Source organism: Trematomus bernacchii, unplaced genomic scaffold (assembly GCF_902827165.1).
Source record: "Trematomus bernacchii unplaced genomic scaffold, fTreBer1.1, whole genome shotgun sequence".
In the NCBI taxonomy this organism is placed as follows: Eukaryota; Metazoa; Chordata; class Actinopteri; order Perciformes; family Nototheniidae; genus Trematomus; species Trematomus bernacchii.
In genome coordinates, this window is record NW_022987593.1 from 15276613 (window position 1) to 15288830 (window position 12218).

A 12218-nucleotide genomic window follows, 5' to 3' on the forward strand; every position below is an offset into this window, starting at 1 on the left:
TTATTTTGCGATTTGGCAGATTTGCGAATCCGAGTCTGCTGTGGACTCGTGCATGACGGACGAGTCTGCTGGATCTCTGGATCTGCTGCTATATGGTTACGGCTCCGAGTCCGCACGAGTCTGATCCGCTGTGTGTTGCAGCGAGTCAGGATTTGCGAATCTGCGAATCTGCGAATCTGCTGTTGGAGCCGTCGGCTCCTCTGAGTCCCCACGAGTCTGCAGGAAGTTTCACTGATCCGCGTCCCCTCCCCTGAGCCAAACGATCACTTCTGGCAGCTATCCTGTGACTGTATACTTGCTAAAGGGTAGGTAGATGGACTTGGGGTACGTTGTAATGTGATTTTACATGTTATAAAGAGAGTAGCGAGTGACGCAATTTATAGTTTTAATTTGTACGTCACACCAAGTGTGGGACTCAAGGACTTGGGTTAATGGAGAGGGGAGACTCGTCACGACCAGCTCATTTCTAGGATCCGGGTTAATGATCCGGATGAATCAGGACTCGCCCATCTCTAGTGGATATTGCATCCCGACCAAGAAGCACGTCTCCGTGGAGAGGACGGCTCAGAAAGAGAGAGATATTCTCTACAAACACCGGGTGAGATCCTCCTTTGTCAATATAATGGATCAATGCATGAAATCTGACTCTGTTTATTTTGTTTAAGAAGTATATTGGGCGTTAACAATTCTGGTTTGCCTTTTATAATATTATTTCATTCAAGAACCCCTTGTGCGTTTAATTAACACAGCTATTTTTGATAGTTGCTACAGCAGTGAGCAGGAGAGGTGGGGCTATCGCTATTTTTTCAGGAAATATTCGTATAGAGGTGATTACACGGACTCGGTTGACCCCCCAGAGCGTTTCGTTTGCAAATCTATCCACCTTGGGACCCGTTATCGTTTGTGGGGTCAGTTTCTATCGGCCTCGTGTAAATAATAGGGCTATACGTACGCGAAACTATGCAGATACAAGCAGTTTTCTCCTCGTGTAAACGGCGCCTGAGATGGGCCAAGACCAGTCTCTCAAGCACCTTCATCACATGAGATGTGAGTGCTACAGGGCAATAGTCATTGAGCCCAGAAGGAGTTGTCTTTTTAGGGACCGGAACAACGCAGGACGTCTTCCACAGCACCGGGATGGTCTCCAGGTGCAGGCTGAGGTTGAACAGATGTTGGAGAACAGGAGACAGCTGGCGGGCACAGGTCCTCAGGACCCTGGGGCTGATACCATCAGGGCCAGCAGCCTTGCCTTGGTGGAGTTTTTCCATCTGTCTCTGGACCTGTCCAGTGCTCACAGTGAAGCGGGGGGGGGCTTGATGGCAGGGGGGGATAGAGGGGGGGGGGGGTCTGAGGCAAGATGAGCAGAGGGGGGGGGGGTCAGCGGCAATGTGAGCAGAGGGGGGGTGCAGAAGCCAGTCTGGGTGGTGGAGGAGAGGTGTGAAGTGGAGGTGGTGAGCAGAGGGGGGATGCTGACGCCAGGCTGAGAGGAGGAGGTGAGAAGTGGAGGTGGAGGAGACAGCAGCGGGCGGAGAGCTAAACCTATTGAAGAAGGTGTTCAGCTCGTTGGCCCTCTCCAGGGTGCCCACAGTCAGTCTGTCTCTCCCTTTGAAGCCAGTGATAGTGATAGGATCAACCTCACCACACCACAGTCCCCTCCCCTTGCCATGCCTGCAAATTATTCTTTACAATTGTAATAGATTTGAGCCCAGAATCAACTTAAGATAAACAACAACGAACTGATCTGGATGGAGTGATAGCTTTCATGGGTGAGACACTACAGCACAAAGGACAGGAGAAGTTCATCTCTGAGTTTCATACTGTTGCACTTCTCAGTCTATTGTGTGAATGTGGAATGTTGAGGTTGATCAGACCTTGCTAAGAACATTTTCTTTTCTTTCAAAGAATAAAATCAAGTTGCATCTTCCTATACCAACTATGGCTCAAATACTTGCTCTTAGGTTTCTGTCTGAAACATGCTCTCGTGAACTCATTAAATGTTCAGTGTCAGGGGTTCAATGAGGTTCGCGTCGGGCCGAACCACGCCCCTTAGCTGTGATATACTGAGCATATACCACGGCCTGTCGTGAGCTATTGCTTAAAGGAAACTTATCATGCTATATTTAAATGATATATTGTAGGGCCATACCTATATAAGGTATATTTATACGTTTCTGTTTTCAAAATACCAAACAGATCATGCATTTTAGCCATGCCTCATTTCGCTGTGCTGTTTGCTGTCTACGGGTCTGATTCTGCTGACCACGCCCCCCTGCAGGAGAGGGGAGACGTGCTCTGATCAGCTGCTGGGCTGTCAGAAGAGGGGGAGAAAAAGAGATCTCCGTCCTCCGTGTTTTATTATATAGAGTCGTTATTCATTTGTTTTAAAGCTCAATAAATAACAAAGAAGACCTTTGACCGGCACTTTTCTAATTTTGTCCGGAAGATTTAAACTTTAACGGACATCTTGACCGGCGAAAGAAACTGAAACTGAAACTCTGCCGCACGGTCCACTCGTTCCTTGGAAGAGGCGGAGAGGTGGGTGTTTGTCATCTGCTGGTGGACTAACCGGAGAGAATTACAGTGCTTGCCTTGACGGGGAGGGATTGCATTAAAGCAGCGGGAGCAAACGCTTGCCTCGGGGAGGGAGAAAAAAAGCCACAGTGGAGAATAAACAGAAGGGTAACCATGGTTACCATATGCGCGGGAAGTCTTCTTCGCTGCTTTTGTGGCAGACTACAGCGCCACTTACAGGCCTGGCATATGTACTACAGCGTCTCCAGCGCTTTCGAGCGGCAATGGCCGGCCGTGGCCCAACCCCACATTCCCCTGATAGGTGGAGAGTTGGCCCAATAGCCGTAGCGCCACCGTCCTGACGTCAGGACAGTGTTCAAATCTGGATCAGTTTTTATCAGATCCGTTGCAGCCCCTTTTTTAGAGATTTGGGTATGGAGGAAAATAGAGAGGGTTGTGTTTTCTGACACTTGGTGAGTTCCCTGGAACACCGGGGACACATATTCATGTATAAAAGACGTACAAAAGTGCATTTTGCATGATAGGTCCCCTTTAAATAGCGTCCTTCGGATATTTGAGGACAAAACTGTGTTCATATTTTTATGATGAGAGAACATCAATCATTTTTGCTTAAACCCCCTAAGAATTGTTTAAGTAATACACTTAGTCAGGTTGGCTATGAGCAAAATACAGGATAGATAAAACTACACAACAGTCCAACTCCTACACACTGCATTATTGGGTGTAGTTTACAGACATTTTGATGATGTGTTATTGGTCATTGTCAAAGAAACTCACGATAACAACACATTTCATACAGAAACATGTGGAGTTGTTCAGAGCTCAACTCACTTCCCTGATACTCTTATAGCTTGGTTGAATGGTGGATGTGAGGTGTTTCAGATATAAACGTTGTTATCTTTGGGAGGCATTCAGAGCTTCTCTCACCTCGGCCTCGGCCTTGTTGGCGGTGCCGAGCAGCGCCTCCAGCTCGCGGTGCATCGACTCCTCGTGCTGCGCCCTCAGCTTCTCCTGAAACTCCGTCATCACTCCTCCGGTCAGGTCTGAAAACACACAGGTTAGGATTTTAATTTGACATTAGAGGCAAAAACCCTGAGAAGAATTCTGCATCTGAAGTCATGCAAAAACGGCTAAGAGACAAACATGTTTCCACTTTAAAGTGCATTTTGCATGATAGGTCCCCTTTAAGTAAGACAGTATTTAATAATAATAATAATGGGTTCCATTTATAAAGCACTTCATATTTGATTTCAAATCCCGAAGTGCTACAAGCAGTGAGCATGAACAGTATAAATAAACATTACACAACACGGTAGAATTAATAAAAAGCAATAAAAAAAAAACCCAAACAATAGAAATAAAATAAAATAAAAGGGTGGTAAGAAGGTCTAGGCAAAGGCTCTTTTGAAGAGATGGGTTTTGAGGCCTTTTTTAAAAGCCTGACAGCAACTTCAAATGATGACTTTGTTGGCTTTAAATGAAGAGATGCAAGGCGGTGCTGTCCAGTTCAAACACACACTGTGTTTCGTATTAACTGATAGGAAAACAGACACAATATTGGTACAAATATCACGGCAGAAAATTGGTGTTTACTTATTGAACAGGTGACCTTGAACAGCTTCAAATCAGTTAAAGTAAATAGTGCAGTCCAGGTTTTGTTTACTTTGTCTGCAGTAAAAGCGTTTTATTTTCTACAAACTTAAAGGTGTACGTGTTCCTCTCTTTACATTTACTCCCAATAAACGTTAGCGATATCTTCCGTACTTATTAGTTTATTAGATTCATTTTAAGCATTTGACTAAAAGTGCGATACACAATCACAGTTCCACTAAAATACAACAATTTAAAATAATACATCTAATACTTAATGACGGTTTTTGAAAGTGTAGGTGATGTGAACTTAAACACAAAATGATTCCATATAGATGTAATGTTTGTTATTATATTAAATCACATTTTAAAACCAATAAAGCTGCCATTTGGAAAGTTGACCTCAGTGTGTGTCTGACATCAAATCAAGGACTATGTCCTTCGTATTTAGAGGACAATACCGTTTTTCAATCCTTTATGATGAATTTTACGAGACACCAACATAAGCATTTGGTTCTTTAACCCCTTAAGTGTTGTTAACGTAACACATGAAGTTACACTGGCTCGGAGAAAACCAGAACGTTAGTTATTGAAGGACAAAAGTGTAATCTCACACACTAAACAGTCCCATCCCAACAGCCTGCAAATCAACTCACCCTCTACAGTTAGAGACATTTGACCAGAGTCTTTTTAAAAGCAGACACAGTAAAGATAAGATCTGAGGAAAGGAAGCAGCGGGAACGTTTCGGAGCAGATTCACTCAGAGTCCATGAGTTTGATAGAAAGTGAAGAATGGTCCCAAAGAGAAAGCAGCTGCCAGAGAACAACAGACGTCCTCCTCTTCCTCAGCCCAGAGGAAAAGCTCTCAGATCTGAAGCCCCGACCCCCGACTAAACACAAGGCCTGCCCACACACACACATACCAATCAAAACAGACAACAGACAATGTGTGTGTGTGTGTGTGTGTGTGTGTATGTGTGTGTGCCTGTGTGTGTGTGTATGTGTGTGTGTGTGTGTGTGTGTGTGTGTGTGTGTGTGTGTGTGTGTGTGTGTGTGTGTGTGTGTGTGTGTGTGTAGTCGACCCCCAGTTTAGGCGAGTTTGAAAACAATAAGAGCTGATGGTCAATCAAGACTATTCAACATCTGAGCTTGCCCTCTGCAATTATACATTTCTGAACATATATATATGTGTTTTTTCTTTCTTAATATAAGGTATTTAAAAAAGAATAGTTTTTATATCAGCTCCAAAAGTCAGAAATCATATTGTTAATACAAGTAATTGAAGTGTCACCATTAAAGAACATTTGACTTTTGTTGACAAATGTTGACTATCCACTGCGTGTATTGTCCACAGTATGGATGTATTACATGTCTAATATGTAATATGTAATGTACAACGCTTTGAGCCCTAGGAGAAGCGCTAAAATAAATGCAATTAAATTAATTATCTTAGTAAAATAAGCTTCCCTAAAATCCCCTCCAAAGTACTAAATACTAAAGCACGTATTCTTAGTAAAATATATTTGTGTTAAGTTTACCTGACTTTAACAAACTCATATTTTGATTTTTTCACATGCTGTTCTGTGTGTGTGTGTGTGTGTGTGTGTGTGTGTGTGTGTGTGTGTGTGTGTGTGTGTGTGTCTTTGTTATCAGTAAAAATAGTTGAGACGCTTCTTTTGAAACATCTTAAAAATGTGCCTTGAAACTCAGAAAGTGAATTTTCACATGAAGATAACAGCAGCTCGTGAATTATACACAATATTTCTTCCACTTCTCCGATCAACGTATCACTAGTCTAGCATTTGACAACAAGAAAGTTAATTTTGTATTTATTATTGCAAAATATCTCAAACATACAATTATTTCCCACAAACTATTCCTGTATTTCCTGCATGTCTTAGGGCTAAAAAGTCCAATATTTGTTAATTCTCACTAACCATCTGTGTATTTATATTTATTAATGAAAGAAATGTGAGATTTTCTGTTTTTATTGATCTTTTCCACAGTTTTTGTCATCGGTGCACTTACATATTGCTGTATGTGTTGTTGATGTCAATAAGTAAGGTTGTAATGGTGACCTCTTATACCCTGACATTTAAACCAGGTGTGTAAAAGGTCAACTCAATACTTATTTTGTGTCTTTTAAAATGTTTAAAGTCATATAAGTGTAAATATAATGCTCTTTTAGTGTATCAACAAAAAAAATGAGCAAGAGTTGAGTTAACTGTCTTTTATTTCACTTTAAATTATCACATTGTAGACTGTATAAGGAAGATATAATGTACTTCTCTAAATAAACATGAATGTTACTTTAATACATATTTTGACATTGTCACTTTACCCTTAAACACTTTTACCTGATGGTGTATTACCTATTTACATCCATACAAATATGTATTTATAACTTCTGTATTCTGCATTAACATTTAATACATTACTTTGTATTCACTTTGCAACCACTGCAGTCTACAAAGGTGGTGCATTTGTATAGTCACACACACACACACACACACACACACACACACACACACACACACACACACACACACACACACACACACACACACACACACACACACACACACACACACACACACACACACACACACACACACACACACACACACACACACACACGGCAGAAGCAGATGCATGCCACAGCAGCAGACAGTTCACATAATGTTTTAAAAGCTGTGAATGTTAATTGGATTTCCCTTAAAGCTGCACACCACACCTGTTTCTGACACACTTTCCTTGCAGCAACTGGTCTGTCTCAAAGATATTAACGTTACCCACCTGTCAAAGTACCGGGAAATCCTCAAAAACAAAGCCGAGGAACACACGGACAACCTCGGCCAGAGACAGACTATCTCCCAGAGTACTGCTCAGACCCGGAGGACTCGGTTTTACAGATAAAAGGTGAAATTAAAAGGTTAAAAGTCAGTGTTTATCTTCCTGCTGCCGTTAGCTTCTGACAGCCAGCCCAGGACACACACCGCCTGACGCAAGTGACGTGACGCGCGTGAGTATTAAAAACAAGCCAGTTGATTGGTCGAAAAGGGCCGTCAATCAGAGGAACTCCCAAACAAGTCCCGCCTCTCCATGATGGTTTATTTTTACTACAATTAATTAATAATTTCCCTTCAATAAAATGAAGACTTAGTTAAATGTTTTTAAATATATGTTTTAATGTACTATTTCTCATTTTAAAGTCAGTGTTATTTTGTAAATTTGTTGTTTTTTATTTTAATTGCATCCCATTTTAACTCAATTATTCCACCATTTGTATTAATTTAACTGATTTAACTGTACACTACTTTAATAAAACTTCTTCAGTTTGCACCTGCTTGCACAGCAATATTAAATAATAATAATATTCCTACATTTTAATTGTCCTTTTTTAATTAATATGTTATTGTCATATTGCCAGATAGGGAGAGAATATACATGTTCTGAAAACCCAGACATTAGAGATAGCTTAAAAAATAATCAATCAATAATTAAAAAAAGGTTTCTATTTATGTGCAGTTTGGATCGATGCTGCCTTCATGTGGCGAAAGCTATTTACTGCAGGACCTGGTGGTCTTACAAAAAGGTATGGTCGTAGAAGAGCAACTGCTCCAGTTTTGAAGTAACCCCTCCGTGTTGAACACCCGTCAATAACATTAAAATAAAAGCTGGAGACTGACATGTCAATCTCTTTAAAAGGTCACCTATTATGTATTTTCTACATCAACATGTGTCCCCTCTTCTTCATGTCTCTTCTACATCAGCATGTGTCCCCTCTTCTTCATGTCTCTTCTACATCAACATGTGTCCCCTCTTCTTCATGTCTCTTCTACATCAACATGTGTCCCCTCTTCTTCATGTCTCTTCTACATCAACATGTGTCCCCTCTTCTTCATGTCTCTTCTACATCACCATGTGTCCCCTCTTCTTCATGTCTCTTCTACATCAACATGTGTCCCCTCTTCTTCATGTCTCTTCTACATCAACATGTGTCCCCCTCTTCTTCATGTCTCTTCTACATCAACATGTGTCCCCTCTTCTTCATGTCTCTTCTTCATCAACATGTGTCCCCTCTTCTTCATGTCTCTTCTACATCAACATGTGTCCCCTCTTCTTCATGTCTCTTCTACATCAACATGTGTCCCCTCTTCTTCATGTCTCTTCTACATCAACATGTGTCTCCTCTTCTTCATGTCTCTTCTTCATCAACATGTGTCCCCTCTGTGTAAAGAGACTCTGAAAGTTTCAGGAACAAAGATTCTCTCTCTTTTTGTCCTGATCCATTTCTATAAAAACCTGTCTGAAAATGAGCTGATCAGATTTTGGCCACTTTATGATGTCATAACGATGTTTTGGCTTGTGTAACCATTAGCCAATCAGCAACCAAGGTAACCCCCCCCCCCCCCTTATCACCTGAATCTCCTCCTAGAGCACCATTGTGTTCTTTGTAACCAAATCTCTCTCAGAGGGGCGTGGGGAGGGGCTCCTTATTTTCATCTAAAGTAACAGACAGAGAATCAGCACTTTGGAAACAGGGCTGAAACAGAGGGGATTATGGGATGCTGCAATGATCTGTTTGGTGTTTCAGCCAATCAGAGACAGGCTCTGTATATATCTGAGACCTGTAATATATTGATGAAAAAAAGAGTATAGTAGGGGACGTTTAAAGTATTTGATTAAATGTCCTGTATTTGTTTCATTGACAGACGAGGGAACAGGAGAATGCAGCAGAGGACGGAGACAGTGTGAGGTTTAAAGCAAACGCACAGTGGAAGAACGAGGAGAGAGACGGAGAGGAAAGCAGAACGACTCTCTGATCTGAAAACAGCTGATTCACTCTGAACAGTCTGCAGAGCGACACCGACATCACGACTGATATTTAAATATATTTTAAAGCAAGTCACTTTGTGTTAAAGATTAGAAACATTACAGGCCGTCTGCTTCCTAAATATTTAGACTTTTCGAGCAGTTTCAAATACACCTTGGTCCAAAGGCTGCTAATTGACGCTATAATTGATAAGTGGATGTTTGATACAGTGATCTCCATACTGAGCAAGTCCATGAAATGCTGCTGAAAGCTCTGGAAAAAGATAGTTAATTGATACATTTTTAGATCTTACATTTATTATTGTAATGACGGACCAGATTAAATGACAGTCAGCTTTTTAAAGTGTCAAAAATGTACCTGAAGTTCTTCCAGTGGCGCTCTCCAGACTCCAGACACATTAGCATCATCCTGCAATGATGATACGCTGTACACGTCAACCCCGCATTCATCCCAAGAAACTCAGCTCTCAGGATTGTCCTCCTGGCCCAACGTTTTTGTGGTCCCTAAATTCAATTATGAGGCTGAATTTGAGAGTTTGAGATAAATGGAACACACTTCAGCCCTGGCCCAAAGCTGAAAGGAGACATCCTTGATGGCCTAGCCCAAGAAATTATGAAATACACAAAATACCCAAAGGACTTTCAGTGTGAAGAGGTAGCTGCAGCTTTGACAAGGGCCCATCCTTGTTTGGGGCAGTTAGGATCCCAGACAGGATTTGGGGGATGGAAACAGTCAATGAAGTATAAGATACAAAACTATCGAACAAAGCTCGGGCGACTTGGACATCCTGAAATCCGTGTGAACTCCTTGAAGCACAAACGAGAAAGCAAAGGCAAAGCTGCAGCCAACATCAAGAAACCAAGAAAGGCTGAAGTTAATTACATTCCTCTGCACCCAAAAGGCGAAACCTCAGAAACGCTGGAGAACGAGAGAATTGCTTTATTGTCAGAACTGAAAAAGCGTGACAATGAAGTTGTGATAAAGGCGAAAATGGAAAAAACCTTCTCCCAAAGACGATTGGAAATCGTGGAGCAGAGGCCCATGATAGGAGACTTCAAAAGCAGATGGCCTGCCCTGTTCCAGCAGAGTGAAGTAAGTAAATGTGTATGTTTGTATGTGTTGACTGTTTTTATTATTGTCTATAATGATTAATGGCTCCACAATCGCAATTTGAATTAGACAATTATCCTACATCCCAATTTTATAGTAATTCTGATAAACAAGTAACACATTGTTGTATTTTGTTTGTCAATAATATTTTTAAGGTGAATGCAGAGTTCTTGCGCATCACCACCAAGCCACTGCAATCGAAGTTCATGTATCAGCTGGACCACTTTTCCGACAAGCTGCTACAAATCTTCACCAGCAAAGGAGGAGTGAAGGGGAAAAAGATGAAGGAAGCCCTTGCAATCACAGATTCGGTTAGTACAAATGCATTTTTCTTCAGATACCATGTCCTGCTTAGGGACATTTTGACTGATACGACCTTTCTGGTCTTCAGACAACCGCTCTGTCGCACACACATTAACTAAATTCTGTCTTGATTTGTCGACCCTGCTTTAGTGTGACAACATCAACACCAGGAGGGAGTGCATCCTGAGAAGCCTTGTAATATACCTATAGGAAGATCCAGACTCGTTCTTCAAGGAGTATCTGGTAAGTTTATACAATATTTTTCCCATGTAGCGTTGAACAGTGTCACCCTAATTTATTAATACCATGGCATGTATTTATAATGAGAAAATCCTATGGCACACCACCATCCATACCCAAGGCTAGGTGTCTGTAATGTCAACTTCTCGCTTGCGTGTATTACTTAAGTATCAATAAATAAATAAATGTAAAAATAAATACAGAAATAAATAAGGAAATAAATAAATAAATATGGATATTAATGAATAAACAAATGTATACATTAATTCAGGGATAAATAATTATATACATAAATAAATAAAATAATAAATAAATGCTGAAATATATACAGAAATAAATACATTTACGAATAAATAAATGTAGAAATAAGTAGGTAAATGCATAAATAAATAAATATGGCAATAAATAAACGTATCAATTAATACAGAAATGAATAAATACATAAATAAATAAATAAATGCTGAAATAAATAAATTCTAGAATAAATAAATGTTGAAATACATATAGAAATAAGTAGGTAAATGGATTAATAAATACAGAAATACATGTTTAAATTATTACAGGAATAAATAAATAAAATAATAAATTGATTCTTAAATAAATATAGAAATAAATAGGTAAATGTATAAATAAATAAGTAAAAGTTGGTAAACAGGACATACATGGATAACTATCTTTATTAGATTTAATTTATTTCTACATTTTTGTACAACTATTTATTTCTGTATTTTAGGCTCTGTATGTTGATAAGGTTGGAGGTCCTTATCTCAGTTTAAAGCAGTATTGGTCAATTAGGCGAGCCAGACAGAAGCAAATGTGCTTCTCTAAACTGCAGTAGATGGTTTAAGAATGCTTATTTATATTTCATACACAGTTTTCTGTTTGTGGGGTTCAGCTTTTTACTTAACATAAGTGTTGTGTGTTTGTGTTGTTTTTCAGGCCTCCGCCGCTGATGATGCAGAGAGGGACATTTCCAACACAGTCATGGGGATTTACACGATCCGAAGAAACGGGGATGGGGGGCCAGAGGACGTGGGAATTGTTATCGAAGGCACTAAAGTCATGGAAATCGTAGGCAGCGTCATTGTGGGACTCATCATGCTCTTGGGGCTCATGTATGCCCTTGATCTCAGCTTCCCGGACAACTTGAAGTACACCTTCGAGTTTCTACAGAAGGTCGTAATGAACTTGGATGGGCACAAGCTGAATGCAAAAATACAGCAGCTGCAAATCAAGCTGTTTGCATAAGAGGTGAACAACATGTGAACAAGTGTATTGTCAAGTTTCCTTAACAAATATGTTGCTTTTTTGCTTTTTTTGTAATTGGAGGTTCAAAGCAAATGGCTACACTACACTCATGCAATTACCAAATATACTGTAGGGTTTGTGCAGTGCACTCTTTATAAAAACCACCCAATGATATTCCCTGTTTGGAGAGCAGTGCAAAGCCTCCACCTTTAATAGTGTCTTTGTTGTTTGTGGCACTGGGAGATCTAGAAAGCTTGGTGTTTATTTTTCACCAGTTTCTGCACTGTTACGAGAGTGCTATTTGCACCACTCTTAAATTGTTCTTTTAAAAAAATATTTGTACATCTTGCTCTGTGTA

The 12218-nt window shown here is 40.3% G+C and overlaps 1 protein-coding gene across 2 annotated transcripts in view; it reads right to left on the reverse strand.

Moving 5' to 3' along the window:
- The window catches only part of LOC117481825 (UTP--glucose-1-phosphate uridylyltransferase-like), a 23501-nt gene extending 16394 nt beyond the window's left edge, over positions 1-7107 (reverse strand). The window contains exons 1-2 of one of the 2 annotated variants that reach the window (XM_034129723.1): positions 6919-7107; positions 3460-3575 (exon numbers count right to left, since the gene is read on the reverse strand). In XM_034129723.1, coding sequence (XP_033985614.1) covers positions 3460-3558 — 99 coding nt within the window. In that variant the 5' untranslated portion in view covers positions 3559-3575; positions 6919-7107. Of the gene's footprint in view, positions 1-3459; positions 3576-4778; positions 4987-6918 lie in introns of those variants that run through there. The other variant, XM_034129722.1, reaches the window with a different exon arrangement.
- Between the last annotated feature and the right edge of the window lie 5111 nt (positions 7108-12218).